At 30.9% G+C, this 16248-nt stretch overlaps 3 protein-coding genes across 3 annotated transcripts; 1 reads left to right on the top strand and 2 right to left on the bottom strand.

Annotated features, from left to right (window-relative positions):
- Nucleotides 1-114: 114 nt before the first annotated feature.
- Lrr47 (Leucine-rich repeat 47) lies at nt 115-3578 on the top strand. Its single transcript, XM_085208408.1, has 4 exons — nt 115-839; nt 1206-1297; nt 1734-1888; nt 3115-3578. Exons 1-4 carry the CDS (start codon nt 269-271, stop codon nt 3530-3532), a joined length of 1236 nt encoding a protein of 411 aa, XP_085064534.1. The 5' UTR covers nt 115-268; the 3' UTR covers nt 3533-3578.
- On the bottom strand, nt 3255-10918 carry Elp1 (elongator complex protein 1). The gene is made up of 8 exons (XM_085208402.1): nt 10463-10918; nt 9933-10152; nt 6621-9051; nt 6013-6179; nt 5387-5603; nt 4784-4988; nt 4044-4194; nt 3255-3747 (listed from the first exon to the last, which is right to left on the bottom strand). The coding sequence occupies exons 1-8, from the start codon at nt 10796-10798 to the stop codon at nt 3680-3682; spliced, it is 3795 nt and encodes a 1264-aa protein (XP_085064528.1). The 5' UTR covers nt 10799-10918; the 3' UTR covers nt 3255-3679.
- Nucleotides 10919-11436: 518 nt separating this feature from the next.
- On the bottom strand, nt 11437-14691 carry mRpS30 (mitochondrial ribosomal protein S30). Its single transcript, XM_085208404.1, has 5 exons — nt 14115-14691; nt 13864-14002; nt 13279-13420; nt 12701-12856; nt 11437-12267 (listed from the first exon to the last, which is right to left on the bottom strand). Exons 1-5 carry the CDS (start codon nt 14552-14554, stop codon nt 11501-11503), a joined length of 1644 nt encoding a protein of 547 aa, XP_085064530.1. The 5' UTR covers nt 14555-14691; the 3' UTR covers nt 11437-11500.
- Nucleotides 14692-16248: the final 1557 nt, after the last annotated feature.

The following is a 16248-nucleotide window of genomic DNA, read 5'->3' as shown; positions in this document are numbered from 1 at the left end:
AATTTTTGCGTAAAAGGGAAACATCCATCCTCAAAAACTTTCACATTTATAAATTACCACACAATAAACTTAAAATAAACTAAATACGATATTTTTCTTAATCAAAAAGATGCATAAAAAGATACACATCACTAATATATAATGAACTGTCAAGTGTTACTTCACTTTCTGTTTCTAGTAGAAGTCTATTTCATTTTGATATTTTACTTTGGCGGTAATTTTGTTCAACATATACCTACCTAATGATTGTTTTTAAAATAACGAAAATATGAAGTTACAGTGTCAAGTAGAAGTTATTAATAGGGTACATAGTAGTTTAAATATCAGGTCTAATGGCAAATATTTAAAATCAACCTTAGCTCTCGGGAAGGAACCTAAAAATGAGAAAGAATATTTTATAATACACTTCTCCACTGTTAATAAAAACGGTACAAAATATAAAATAAAATTTATGAAGCAGGTATTTGTAAAATTTTTAAATGAAGGAAAAGTAACTTTAAGATTTGAGGAGCCTGCACATGATCTGTGTATAAAAAGCGAAGTTATCCAATTAAAGAGCTTTATGAGACTACTTAAATCCTGTGTTACTGGAGACGCAAAGGACCTAAAAATGTCAAATTTCATGTCTATTAATGTTACTGCTAAAGATGTTGCACCAACTAAGTTAGTTATTAGTGATCGCTCGGAATTTCCTACCAAAGGACTACCTCGAACCCTGGAATCTTTACACATTGCAGGACTTAAGCTGTGTAATTTTAGACGTGATATTTTATTACTTAATCATCTTGTTATTCTTGATTTAAGCAATAATGAAATTGAAAAAATACCTGCTGAGTTTGGTAAATATATATTTTTGTATGTATAATTTATTTTTACCTTTAGTTTTTGTAATAATTATGCCTGGGTAGGCAGACAGGACATATTTCACGCTTGGAACGCCATATTAGAAAGAACAGAACAGAACAGAGGACATTTTGTTAAGACACTATGTCCTCTGGTTTCTGTCGGCTGAGCCCATTTGAGATATAAAGTGTGGAAAGAAATTTACTCATTGAATAATTCGTCACTTATAAGCCACAGCAAGGAAATAAAAATAATTCATACCCCCAATGGGGATCATACCCAGAACTGTCACATTTCCAATATGATGGTATGCCACAACAACCATCTATAATTGCAGAAAAAACTATTTTTTTTTTTTGCAGGAAGTATGCCAAATATTTGTGAATTATATTTAGCAAATAATTGTTTAGGAATTAAAGATGTCATTGATTGGCGTTGGTTATTAGGAATAAAGGTGTGTATTATTTTATAATAAAGGTACTACTAAATATTTCTTTATTACATGACTAAATATTTTATAGATTAATATATAATAATAATAAATGCTTTATTCAGTAATTAAATGTATCATATACACTCTAATTTAGTTGAAATATGGAAAAACAAGACAACAAATTAGTAGTAGATTATAAGTAATGTAATGATTATATCATATCAAAAAAATAATGTGGCTAAAAATTTAAATTTTATTTATAACTATTATATGATTATAGTTTAAATTAAAACAAATTATGCATCTCTATAATAATGTATATGATTTATAATTATTTATTGAAATTACTTAGGTTATTTTCTAGATAACACATATGAAGGTAAAAAATAATTAAATGTAAAATATATGAAGACATCAAAAGTTAATATAGAAAAATAAATATAATGTACAATTGCAGATCATTAAAAAATTGAAGCTGCTAGATCTCAGTGGAAATAAACTTAAAGAATTACCTAATAGTATTTGGAAACTACAACAATTGGTAACTCTTAAGCTAGATAACAATAAATTAGACAAATTGCCAACTACTTTGGGACGCATCAACTCATTGAGGTAAAATATTTACAGAAATAAAAACAATATACTATAAAATTACAATATGGCATCAACTATCTGAATGTTGATCAACCAAACAAGTGTTTTCTCAACTCTCATTACTATACTTTCTCAAAGTATTCATGCACTTATTTTGACTTGTTACTTCTTGTATATACCAATTACTGTACATGATTTACCATCTATATCTCTTGATGGTATAATAGTCCCTTTTACCATAACTGTAAAAAAATTTGGTATTATTTTTGATCAATACCTATCTTGGCAGCCATTAATCAACGAGATAAGTAGAAAAATATTTGCAGCGGTTGCATCATTACGTCGACTTAGTAACTTTCTACCCATTCCCACTGGCACAATGGCTGGCACAATCACTCCTACTACCAATACTTGATTATGCCGATTGTTGTTACCTTGACCTAAAAGAGGAGCAATTAAATAAGCTTGAGTGTCTCCAAAATATTTGTATAAGATTTGGGGTTGGACTTCGCAAGTACGACCATGTCTCTGAATTTTGTAAAAAGCTCAAGTTGCTCCCAATTCGACGGAATACTCCCGTTCTTTGTCTCCTGTATAATGTTTTATTTAATCCATCTTCTCCCTCATACCTCAAACAATGTTTTAAGTTTTTATGTGAATTACATAATTTCCCACTTCGTTCTTAGTTTAACTTAGCTCTTGACATCCCTTGTCACACTTCAATACAAATTCCTTCTCTATCAAATCCTATGCCTATGGAAAGCCTATGGAATTCCTTACCCTTAACAATCAAACAATCCAAAACTTTGCAAACTTTTAAAAAAAGGCTAAAAGAATATTATCTTACTCTCCAAGTTGTACTATTTCAAATTGGTATTGGAATTGGTGATTGATGATCTCACGAGGAAACGAAATATTTACTTAAATTTATATTTTCGTTTCTTCGCTCTGGTATCGTGTCGAGTTATCTTCGTGGGAGGAATGCGGCGTTGAGTTCCGCCACTCAATACGCAATGCCTTAGAATTCGGCAGAAAGTGGGGAACAGAGTGTCTTAACACTATATTCCCTCTGCCTACCCTGCTGTGTGCGGAACACAGCGTGAAGCTGACTTTATTATATTTAAATTATTTTAATTCCTCTGGGAAAATGCCTCCATGTGGTAGTATATTATATTTAATATTTATTGCTGCTGGTTAGTTTACTAATAAATAATAAAATTTGATATAATTTTAATTGTTTCCAGATATTTAACTATGTCTCAGAACCATTTGCAATTTTTACCATGTGGCCTAATGAAGTGTCGATTAGAGTATATAGATCTATCATCAAACAACTTTAATCAAAGAAGTGAAGGCAACAAGGCAATCAATATAAAGCCATGGAATTTGTATGTTAACAGTTTATTACATATTTCTGCTAAAGTAGTTTTAAATAATAAATTTTTCTATTCCTCTAATATAATTCCGCGGACTTTAGTGAATATTCTAGATAATGCCAATATGTGCGTTTGTGGTAAACCAGTTTTGAATGACACTTATTTTGTCATTAAGGAATTTGAACTTAAGCATCTCTGTAGAATAGTTGTTTTCAACAATAATATTACTTGTGCTATAGGATTTCAATGTTTTTTCTGTTCACCCAAATGTTGTATAAAAGAATGATGTATTACCATCACCATATCTTAATAAAGGTTTTTTTGTATTAAAATTTATTTTATTAAAACTTCCATTAATTTAAATTTAAGGATAAACATCACACAGTATAACAATGAATTATGTTTATGTACAATATAAAAGATACAAGATTATTCAATAATTTAATCCTTCCAACTTCCAATTCAGTTCTTGGATTACGGGTGGTATTCTTAGATGTGGTTCTAAAATAAAAAAAAACATATTTTTTATATTTAAGAAAAAAATTAGTTTCCTTCCCTCTGGTGTCGAGGCAAAATACGCATCCATTCATCCATCTGGCTTTTAAAGTCTACTGCTGGACATAGGCGTCCCCTAATGCTCGCCACTCCGTCCGGTCCTGCCGCCCTTTGAATCCAGCGCGCATATTAGTAATAAACAAGTTGCAGCTCTCAACTTTGTATAGATGATAATGGAAAAGTTTATTAAGATTTAATTTTTTTTACAAATTGAAATAACGATTAAATGTAACACAACATACCTAAAGCAGCAATACCTTGAGGTATTACACTACTACCTTCTGGTACATTTTCAGCAGCTATCAACGCTTTTATTGCTTCTAGAGCAAATTCATTGTTCCAAATTTGTTTAAAACTATCTTTCATTTCTTTTGTAAATGTGTCCAGACATATCTGTAAATAAATTTATAATTTTAACCCTTAATATGTATTAAGGCGGCCGCGGCGCAGTATCACAGCGTCAACTGTGAACGCGACAGTTGTGGTTTCGATCCTGCACGAAGGAATGATTTATTTTCAATCCCTAACTCTGGTAAGAAGACAAACCGCAATGTTGAGTTCACAAATAAAAATAAATATATCAGCTTCACCTGTATCCCGCATATAGCAGAGGCAGAGGGACCCTAGAAGTGTTAAGACACATCGTTACCCACTTCCCTCTGAATTCTGGTGGCGTGCGTGCGTGCGTGTTGAATGGCGGAACTCAACGCCGTGCTTGTCCCTGACACCAGAGCGAAGAAATGTAAATATAAATTAAAATAAATAAATCATTTCCTCGAGTGGGTATCGAATCTACAACCAGTCGCTTTAATAGTCACAAAGTAACTATTAAAGCGACTGGTTAACTTAATTAACACTGAGACGCTGTGCCGCCGGGCCACGACGACCACAGATTACTATAATAATTAAATTCAAATACTTTTGAACTCAATAGAAAATTGAAAATAAAATAAAAAAAAGACTCAAAATAATTTAATTATACCTGTAGCATTAAAGCTTTTTTATCTTCACTCAAACAACACAAAGCCATATTAATTTCTTTCACATACAATCTTAATTCAAATGTCGAAGTTATTAAACTATGTAACGCTATTACAAGCGCCGAATCTTCATATTGTGAACCCTCTTTTAGGGATGCCATTTTGCGCTCATGTTTCCTTCTATTTTTGCTCGACCGAAATGATCGCCTGAAATTTACATCATTTGGTTAGATTTTTTTTTTGGTGCCATACCTCAAAAGAAATAAACGAAACCTGTGTAGGCTCACTTCGTTGTGAAAAACTCCATAGTGGGAATCGAACCCACAACCATTACGTTTTCAATCCGTGGGCCTAGAGATTAAAGCAACTTCAAATAAAATTTAATTTAGTTGTGTATTATTTTGATAAGAACAATATTATAAGATGTTTTATCTCTACGCTGTATACCGCACATAACACCATAGTAAGATAGACAGAGGGAACCTGTAGGAAATGAAAAATATTAAATATTTCATTCCCCCAAATGGGAAGCACACCCACAACCGTCGCATCTACCTCCAATTAATTTATGATTACGACGAACATTAGCAATTTTCAATACAAACCCAGAGCCAGATGAAGACGCGACAGTGCTGCCAGCATCAGAATACAAATCACTATCTCTGTTTCCGTGTGACTCATACTCATCTACAAGTTTTTTGCTCTTGGTTTCTCTAACAATTTGCAAGCGATTTTTGTATTTTGTAAAGTTTGCATTATTTGTCTCAATTAAATTTTGTAAACTGTCGTATTCCGCTAATAGAGCTGGTGCCACTGATTTTTCTGAAACCAAAAAATACCAAATTTAAGTACTTAAATACATTGATGTGGCATTTATAAAATAAACAAGTTATTAAAATGCGGGTAGCGTCGCAACGGCAGTGTCTGACGGTAAATGCGACGGTCATGGATTCTATTCCCACTCGGGGTAGAAAATTTAAAGGTAGGAAATTTTCTTGGTCAGGTAAATGGACAAAAATGCAGCAATGAGTTCCTCCAATCAAAACACAATGTCTTGAAAATTGGACGAAGCGTGGAAAACAAAGGTCTTCATAGGTTCCTCCGCCTATCCTGCAAAATGCGAGAAACATACAGCAGAAAAAAAAAGCTAACTAAAAGTTAACCACAAATAAGAATTTAGATATCAATTATAAATATCAAATTGTTAATTATTTGTATCCCATTAACATACTTATTAATTCTGATTTCTTATATTTAGCACACAATCGTAGTGCCGTTTTGTATTGGCTGCATTTAATAGCAAAAGTAATAATATCTTCACTGTCAGACGTAAATTCTTCCAAAAGTCTTATTGCTTCATTATATCGTTTTTCCTCCTTTAATGCTGATGCGAGGTTCCTACAAATAAAAAATATAAATGGACTTGGGTAATATGCATTTCGGGTCATCTATAAATTACGTGACACGTCCAGGCGGGTACACCTAGAGTGACTAACAATTGAGTGACGGTGGTTAATAAATCAGCTTCACGCTGTATCCTGCAAATAGCAAGGGACGAGGGTCAAGACGACACTCCGTTCCCCACTTTCCGCCGAATTCTGGAGGCACTTCGTACTGAGTGGTGGAAATCAAGGCCGCGCGAATATTTACTTATGTACTGATTTTTATATTTAATTATTATTTTAGAGAAATTGCAATCTCTAATAAGCCAAGAAAATAAATATAATAATACAAAATATAATAGTACAAATACATTTCCATAAGCAAAATATCAACAGTTTTTCAATATGTGAGTGGTTTTTTTAAATTTTAACTTTAAAATATTGTCAAGGTTCTTACCAACACAGCACTTTAAATTCATTTTGTGGTTTGTCATAAGCTAATTTGATTGCCAACTCCCATTCCAGTCCCTCTACGTAACATTCAATTGCCTTTTCGATATTATCAGCCTTTTCAAATACAATACCAGCTTCAACATATTGTTTCTTCAATTTTAAATAAAGGCCAAAATCTTCAGATATTTGCTTGTATATGTGGTCTTCACAAGAAAACAAAGCTAATGCCTCTCTGTAAAGACTGTGATATTTAACGAACGAACGTAACTCCTCCAGTCTACTTTCCCCACATTTTGCCAGACATTGCACTGCCTTATCAAATCTTTTCAAATATTTATTTATACTGAATCTCTTATAATTTTCTTCGAGTTCATTTAATTCATTAAGCATTGGAATATATTCTTTGGGGTCTTTCTGTGATTTGCTCGCAACTAGGAGGACAAGATCGAAATCATACATTCCTAATGCCACATCAAATAATTGATCGACATGTACCATATACAATAAATATTTTAGAGCTTCGTCGCAAGTGACGGGAAGCCTCGATCCGGAAGCTTCTTGTGACTTAAGATCTTTAATTACTAACAAGGCTTGCTCTAACTCTGTTACAGAATTCTTTTTAACATGTGTCGTCAGCAACGGTAGAACTCTGTACGCCTTACTTGATGATGTATTTAAGTGTGTTCTTATCTTGTCGCATATGAAATGAACCTTATTAGTAAATGTGTTCTTTGAGTTTTTGCCTGAATATATACTAGAATACATGGTTTTGGTAACATCAATATTTTCCAAATCAGTCAAAAAAAGATTTAACCATGAATTGTTATTGATGGACTCCAAAAATGTATCAACATTGTTAATAAAAAGTTCAGGGTTGTGATCAAATATTAAATTAAGATTTATTCTGTGTTTTCTCATTACGGTGAATGCTTCATGATATTTCTGTACATCAAGGTATTCTCCAATACGTTGAAGTAGCAATGGCCTTGGTTCAATTGTTTCAATATTTCCTCGTGGCAATTGAAAAACTGCCAGTGTTGACTTAGGCATTACTATAACTAACTTAGAACCTCTTTCTATTTTTCGTCTATATAAACCATTATTATCCTTATCTTCACTGGACTCTAATTTATTAAGACCATTATTTGATAATGCAGTACAAATAAGTTCATGTTTTAGAGTTGTAATGAGCAAAAAGCTAGTATGAACAAAATACGAACTAACATCATTTACGACCAGTTTATCCATAATATAAAAGTTGCCTTTAAGTGATACACCCACTAATGTAACCTCATTATCAATTATAATCACGGAAAATTTTACACAAGCTTCTGGAAATGAGATGTCATAAGGTGTAACACAATCATTATTATATATCAAAATTTCACCAGAAATCAGTTGTATAAAAGCATTTGATTCTAACATTGGATGAACAAAAGCTCTCGCGACTGGCAAATGTACAGGATTAGAATTTTCTTTCAAAAGAGTGTTATCATGAATTTTGTATTGGACTATTTCATACAAATTATCTTCATTGACTTTTGAGCATATGTAAGTATTCATATCGAAACAAAACCAGTTATAATGCTGAAGTGGAAATTCATCATGATCAAAATGTACTTCTTTCATTATTTTATATCTCACCGGATTCTTTACAGTTTGCTCCAAAAACAATATTTTAGTTTCCGTCAGTACTGCTAATGAGTTAGTATTTGATGAATTTCCTGGTGAGAAACATACTGCGTTGACATTAGAATTTAGGTCTAGCTCATAGCTGCTTAATGGTGGTGGAATAACTGCATGTTTAAAATTTGTTAATAATATTCTATTCCCATCTATGACAGCCACAACCGCATCGTCCTCCTCATTCAAACCAAGACTATGGTCTATATTCCACACCCATGTATATGAGTTATATTGGCTGTCTTGTGAAAAAACGTGAAGTTTTTTATTATTGATAACATCAAAATCATAATCCCACATAATTTTATTCAATTTCTTCTTAAACACCAAAGTTTGCTTAAGATACCAGTGATAGTTGGCCATTGTGTACAATAAGATTTTTTGTGTGTTCTCTAATTTGTTTTTACATACAATGGACAATACTTCTGAGTCTGAACTCCAAATTAATTGCTCAATATAAGTGCTTGAGTCTATTGGTATTTCAAAACTTCCATGTTTAAGACCATTCTTTTCAAAAAAAGCTACAATATGTTTATTATCAATCCATTGTGTGGTAGCAATTAAGTTACCGCTCGGTCTCCATGCTAAATTAGCTTCAAGGCCAGGTTGTTTTTCACTTGTGTATTGCAAATTTCCTTCTTTGTCAAAAACTTTAAATCTCCTGATACCATTCATAAGAAAACCAACGGCATAAAATTCCCCATCTCCCCTCCAAGATATTAAAACTTTGTCACTGACATCTTGATTTTCATCTGAAAAATTTATGTAATGTAATTATGTTAAGACATTTTATGGGATATTATATGAGCTATGACACGCCATGCTTTGTCTCTGTCTTACTAGAGCGAGGCAATAGAACTATTTCATCAAGTAGGAATCGAACCCTCAGTTGTTACGTTTACAGTAAAACGCAGTACTGCTGAGTTGAACAACAGTCTTAATATCTGATATATAATTTAATAATATGAACTCAATAAAAATTATAATATTTCATTAAAAAAAATAAAATTATATTCTACCATCGTCATTAAGACAAAAATTCTAACACAGTGAAATAAACTATTTGAGTACTGCAAGATATTACCAAGATAAAGTAAAACATATTTTGCTTAAAGAAAATTTAATTCACACAACAGCAAATTTAAAGAACAAAATATTTACAAGATCATTTTCAAATAAAACATTAAAAAAATATATACTAAAAGATCAACAAACTAAATATTTAAAGATAAAATTACTACACATATGACATAGATTTGAGTAGTATAATAGTGAAAAATATGTATGTTTTGTATTACAAAATGAACAACTTGTAACTTGATGTTTAAAACATATGTGTAATTATAAATATCTACTCGTTTTTTCTTAACCTACCTTACAATCAAATTTGTTGTAATTTTAAATTTTTTGTTGTTTGTTAAGATTGTTTGTAATTTGTAAGCTTTTGTATGTATGTATTTGTATAACTTAATATGGGTAGGAATGTGTAGAGGTCACACAAGCCAAATCAAACTTAAAGCCATGAAAAAAATATTATTGTTATATTTTTTTCTCAGCTGCATGCAAAAAGTCACTTCCAATGTACTTAATTCAATATTTTTTAAAAAGTGCAGATATTATTCATATATCTTACCAGGAGCTACTTCAGGTTTTACTCTTGCATGCTTGCCCTCTGATCCATGAAATTGTGTTTCTTTTGTACCCCAACCAACATTTACAAACTCTTTATCTCCAAATTCATCACTTACTAGACTCTGTTCTGTTATCGGGTCAAATGTGCATGACATGAGAATTACTCGTAAGTCTTTTGTAACCAAAACTAATAACTCTTGGTCAGGACTCCATTCCATTGCCTGTGAAATTTTATACAAAATCTTAATACAGCAGGATTGGCAAAGAGGAAGCACTGTTAGGAGAATATTCTGCAGTTTAAAATTCTTACACTGTAGCATTGGAACTGAATAGTGCACTTTGTCTTTGTCTTAGATGGGGGGATACATTGCCATGATGCCCCAGGTATTTTATACATTGTCCAAGTATTGTATAGAATGCTTGAATTATGCAGATTGCCGGTAATATAATATGTATATGTTACCTATAAATATTTTCTTCTGTTGTGTATAAGTGTAAGTGTATTTATGATTTTCTATAAAAAATACTTACTAAAAGCCCATTATCGCATTCACCAACTAAATCATAATCATTTCCAAAGTTACCGATGGTAACCAGCTCACCATTTGCGAAACCAAGACTTATGGAGTTGTTTAAACTCAAAAAAGTAATGTTTATTGGTGCATTTTCCTGCGATATAAATTCTGATAGATTTCTGGTCCATTGAATTTCACCATTTGAATCAATATTGCTGACAATAAGGCTATCTGAACATAGGAAAAAATCTATTGTATCAGATTCTCCTTTATGATCACAACAAATACACCAAGCTTCTTGTAAATCGGTTAATTTCTTTGAAGTAACTTCCCACAAAGATAAATTCCTCATTGTTAAATCGCTTAAAAAGACTTTTGTTTATTTAATTCATGTGTATTACGATTTACCACGTTATTTTTTGACTCAAACGCCTGGTTGTTTTCGGCTTACGACTGTCATCTGTCAATGTCATTCTCACTAGACAGTTACGATTGTTATTGATTTATCTTTTTCATTCTACGTGTTATAGGTAAAGTAAATTGTGCTCAATTGGCACGCCTAAAAGTCATAAGCTAAAAATTTTATATATAGTAGCTATAGAATTATTGAGAAGTTGTTAAATTAAATAAAAATTATTAAAAATACAATAGATTTTTTTAAAATGTAACTGCTTCATATTATTAATGTTGTATCTACTTTCGTCACAAAATCGAAGTATAAAAAAAGAAACAATAAATCTGTATTTATTGTATGGTCACGCTATATCCCAAACGCAGAGGGTGGCAGAAGAAACTTCGTATTATGACACTCCGTTCCCCTTTTTTCACCGAAATCTGGATTTAAAAAAAACTCACTTACTCATTATTTCCTATCATATAGTTTTATCAAACGTAACTATTAATCTGGTTTATGAAATTTTAATTTATTAATATAATTACTTAAATAGTTGTATCAATAAAAAGAGGGCATTAACATAGAATAAAATAAAGTCTGTTATATAATCACTAATTTATTAAAGTTTACCACTACATTACTTAATTTAATTTGTACATATTACACTTTTGGATAGTAAGTAGTTTCAAACTTCTTCTTAGATCTGGGATAAGGCCTCAAAACTTTAGGTATATAAGGAGGCAAATGTTCATCCAATCGTCTATTAAATGGATTAATTCCCCACTCAAATGGTCGTCTCTTTGCTTCAAAGAACCGTGTGTTGAACTTTATTTTATATATCTTTTCCCACAGATAGATTTCTGGTAATAAGTCATGCTTTGGACGATTTGAAACAATATGTTTATAAGTTGATTCTAACCAGCAACGTCTATTGTCATCATCTATATCTGCAACTATTTGTTCTTTGCCTAAATAAGGTTTCATATCATAATTTCTTTCCTCTGGAGTATTCAAATAGAACTGGACCAACATTTTCAAAGCATCTTCATTCAATCCTTTAACTTTTCCATTTTCAATAGTGTCATACAATTTCATTGGTTTTGTTCCAAAACACATATTATGCTTTGGATTGCTATCGACTGCATCATTATGCATTTCAATAGTGTTTAATTGGTAAACATAAAAAGATATTAAATGTCCATTGGTTATAACTGTTTGTGTTACAAGAGGGTAAGTAAGATCATTATATGTGGTAAATCCTTGATAGTTAGCCTGTGCTAAAAGCCAGCCAAAACTTGATTTAATTGCTTGACAATGTAGTGCTTCTAAATTGTCTTCTTCACCAAAAGATTCTTTTCTATCTAAGATATGTCCTCGACCATGAAAAGAGAGGAGGCCAAATTGATCATGCTCTCCAGGCCAATATCCTGCAATCAATAAGTTTATTATATGGGAGAATGTTGAGATAAAGTTGCATAAGTCAATAACTGTAAACGTGACTAAAATATTTAACATTATCATTTCTTCTTTCTGATAACAATGCAAATTGCAGCGTTTACTGCCTACTCTCCTGAGAATTCTGGAGAAAAATAGGGAATGTAGTGTTGAAGCCTTAGGATTCCCTATGCCTAACTTGCTATGTACGATAATATGAAGCTAGAAAAAAATAAAGTAAAAGTTGTTATGGTGCAGGGTATTTGGCTGTAAATGTGATGGTTGTGTTCTATTGAACTATTTTCATTCCCCTGGTCTGGTAAGACAAAGTTTAGAATTAAGTTTGGTCACTTAAAACTTTGTATGTAATATAAATTAAAAAAATATATGTAATAAAATACCATTAAGATATTTCATGTAGCTTACCTGGAATATTAGTACCATGTCTATATTCTCCAAAATAACCTACAGTTTCAGGAGAGTACGTAAACTTTGGTACTTTGAATTCTGGATTTTCTGCTTCACTATATGGTATCACTGGCTTGAGAGGTAAATTACTCCTCAATGCCAGTATTGGTGACCCTGTTAAGTTATTAATTTATAACAATTGATTATCAAATTGAATATTATAAATATTATAAAGTGTTATGTTCAGGTTTAACTTATGTTCAAGTTCAACCTTAAGGTTAAAAGTTGATACAACAAAGGTTGAATTAAAAAAGGGTATACGGCCATTATTCTCTCTCATCGAAGATATAGAATTTTGTATAAACAAGACCAGTCATGTATGTCAAGAATTCTATTAAACTTATAAGATAGATTTTTCACTTGTGACCTTGTAATTTTTCACGTCTTGTCACCAAATATAGCTCCTATAAACATAAGTGAACATCTTTAATAATGTGTTCTATTTACCATCCTTTAAAGTCCAGGCAATAAAATTTCAATGTTGTTAAATAACAGTAAGAACTCATTCACTCTTAATAATAAAATAATATACATACCTATGTATTGCACTGGTCTATCTATAGGCTCATTTTCCCTGTCTTTTAACCATGGATATTTTCGTCTCCAAGCAACTACTTTATATGGTACATCTACTCCTCCAATAAACCAAAAGGCCTCATGATGAGGATCATAATCAATCTACAAATGAAATAAAGATCTTAGATATTGATAGCATCCTACCACTAAAAGAAGAAAGCTTTTTAAAATGTGTTTGATATTTATAATTTAATATTGTATGTCACTTAAGATATCAATATTATTATAATCTTACTATTAAAATGTTAAGCAGTATGATGGACTACAATAGCTGCTATATGACACAAAGTGATACTTTTGTCTTCACATTAAATGTTATGAACGTACACCATTTGTCCATGTTTTCTCAAACTTTGTGAGTTGTTGCACCAGTTGTAAGTTATTTTAGGACCTTATTATATTGTAAGTACATAAAAGTGTCAAGAAAATCTTAAATAACAGTTTTACTTAATAATTAATTATTTGTAATTATGAAAATAAAATGAACTTGGGAGATATTACAATATTTTAATTATATTATACCACTTAGATGTTTTAAAAATTACCTGTGATGACAAAATATGAGGGACTTTATCTGTTAAATTATTTGTGATAATTCTATTTATTTGCTTCACAATATTTTTTGCATGACTATTTTCAATTTGTTCTTGTTCAGATTTGTCTAAGGTTGTCTCAATGTTGTATCTGAAATAATTAAAAGAGAAGCAACCACATATCTTATTAGTAAATATAGTAAAGTACATAATTTTTAAGCTAGACTTTGTTTTTAGAAATAGTATTTATATATGATACCTACTCTACTCCTTCGTTTTCTATTGCAATGGAGTCTTCAATGCAAGACTTTATTTCTTGAACTACCTCATCAGACATAGAAGCCAACTCGGTATACAAATCAGGAAGGTTTTCAATTTCATTAAAATATGTTCGTGTATAATATTGTACTAAGGGCATTGCGTTAAATGGTATTTTAGATTCATTAAGTACAATAGATTTCCATCCATAGTATCGGGGCATGTTCAAAGCTATTTGTTTTTCTTCTACAGTACTTATTTTTTGTATGTTTTGATGAACTGTTTGTCTATCTCTGAACTTTCTTGCTTTTAAACTCAGATCCAAAATAGGAGGATATTCTGGGGTATCAGTATATTCATTTTGTTCTAGTTGTACGGCTTGTGCAAATGTTCGAGATACCGGCTTTTTTAATTTAGAAAAGGTTCGATGAGCGCGAAGTAACATTTTTAAATATGTTTTTTAGCTCATATAAACATAATTTCCTAGTTTCAAATTTCAATGTTTTAATTTAAGGTTATATTTCCTTAAATACAGATCACAGAATAATGTATGTGAGAATGTCACAAAACATACATATGATACAAAATACAGACTAAATATTTATTTGATATACGTATATTTACCGTATGATACCGTAAATATTTTATCATTAAATAAAATAAAAATAAAATAAAAAAGCCTTTTATTTCTTGCTAAAGTAAATTACAACTATTCTTAGGTTAGTTACATTTTTTTTTTAATATATATGTATTTATTTTTAATATATATGTATATATTTTTTTTAATTTATTTTATTTTAGGGTTAGTAACGTAATGTATATATTATTATCTTAATATTATTATTTATTTTTCTTTTTTTTTGTTTATTTAATTCAATATAGTTCGCAAGAGGGGTCTCAACAGGTGAAGGCCTCCTCCAAAGTTTGTTAATCTTCTCATAATGTAATGTAGTTTATTCAGTTTATTGATTGGTATGATCCGTATGTTTATATTTTTCTTTGGAGGGTTGTGGTCATATTCTCCCACGGTGACCAACCGGCTTGGGAGATTTATTAATAGTTGTTGTTGGAATATTGTATGTGTTTTTTCTGCAAGAGGGGGGTGGTAGTTTCTATTTGTACGTGGATTTATTTTGTTGATTTATTGGCTGCGTCATTTGGCTTCTTGTTAGTTAAAAAGTTTAGTATGCTGGGCTTTAAAGCACTCTCGGATAAGCTTGATGATCTTTGTATCGGTCTCTGCGTTTTGTTCTTCTTACATGCTTGCAATTTTTGCTCAGTTCCATGATTCTTGTGCTCAGGGGAATTGGAAAGAGTTCTTTTTTGTTTTCGTATACTGCTGTATGTATATTATTGTCTAGTATTACAATTTTATCATATTTAATTATTGCTTTGTTTCCTTTTTCTCTCTCCATCCTTACTTTCTGTTGTAGTAACTTTCTTTTTTCCAATATATTTTTCGGGTAATCCTCTTTAATATAATAATGAGTGCCTTTTAGTGCTCCTCTATTTTGAGATATATCTATTTTTATACCAAGTGTCGAGAACGTAATGATAGTAGGTCGTGGCTTTTCTCCTTTCTTACCTATTCTTTTTATTTCCTGTATGTCTCTGCGGTCCATGTGTATAGAGAAATATTGTGCAATAAAATTGACTATATTTGATTCTAAATTTGAATATGAGGTTTCAGTTTCTTCAAAAACCGAATAATACAATATTTCTCTGTCTGACTTGTTTTTCGAGGAAAAGGAGACGTTTTTCTTGATTTTCTATGTTTTCGCTAATGTTTTTGAATTTTTCCTCCCAAGTTTTGAATTTTTCTTCCAATATGGTGTTAATATTCTGAGTTACTTGTTGTGTAACTATGTTGCCATTTTCCAGAATCGCTGCTTTTTGCTCGTTAAGGTCATTTTGTATTTTGCGAAGCACACTCATAATTTCGTCCATGATTGAATATTATAAACGTTTCTACAAAAGTGTTTACAATCTTTTGGTATAATTATCATTAAGTGGTACTAATGTGATAACATACAATTAAAATTAGCTTTTAAATATAAATATAAATATATTTTTTGTTTTATTATGACGACTATTATAAGTAGTACGATAAGTAATATATAGTAAACATTTAATACATAT

This window comes from Heliconius melpomene, chromosome 4 (assembly GCF_056956725.1).
Source record: "Heliconius melpomene rosina isolate 202511_hmr_F chromosome 4, ASM5695672v1, whole genome shotgun sequence".
Classification (NCBI taxonomy): Eukaryota; Metazoa; Arthropoda; class Insecta; order Lepidoptera; family Nymphalidae; genus Heliconius; species Heliconius melpomene.
Note: the sequence above shows the minus strand (reverse complement) of the source record. Positions and strands in the feature narration are given on the sequence as shown.

Coding starts and splice junctions, on each gene's coding strand:
- Lrr47 (XM_085208408.1), top strand. CDS start 269: ATGAAGTTACAGTGTCAAGTAGAAGTTATTAATAGGGTACATAGTAGT. Junction 1,298..1,733: donor GTTGGTTATTAGGAATAAAG/GTGTGTATTATT, acceptor GTACAATTGCAG/ATCATTAAAAAATTGAAGCT. Junction 1,889..3,114: donor GGACGCATCAACTCATTGAG/GTAAAATATTTA, acceptor AATTGTTTCCAG/ATATTTAACTATGTCTCAGA.
- Elp1 (XM_085208402.1), bottom strand. CDS start 10,798: ATGAGGAATTTATCTTTGTGGGAAGTTACTTCAAAGAAATTAACCGAT. Junction 10,153..10,462: donor AATGCGATAATGGGCTTTTA/GTAAGTATTTTT, acceptor AAAATTTCACAG/GCAATGGAATGGAGTCCTGA. Junction 4,989..5,386: donor GCGTCTTCATCTGGCTCTGG/GTTTGTATTGAA, acceptor TGTAAATTTCAG/GCGATCATTTCGGTCGAGCA.
- mRpS30 (XM_085208404.1), bottom strand. CDS start 14,554: ATGTTACTTCGCGCTCATCGAACCTTTTCTAAATTAAAAAAGCCGGTA. Junction 14,003..14,114: donor ATAGAAAACGAAGGAGTAGA/GTAGGTATCATA, acceptor TAATTATTTCAG/ATACAACATTGAGACAACCT. Junction 12,857..13,278: donor TAGACCAGTGCAATACATAG/GTATGTATATTA, acceptor ATAACTTAACAG/GGTCACCAATACTGGCATTG.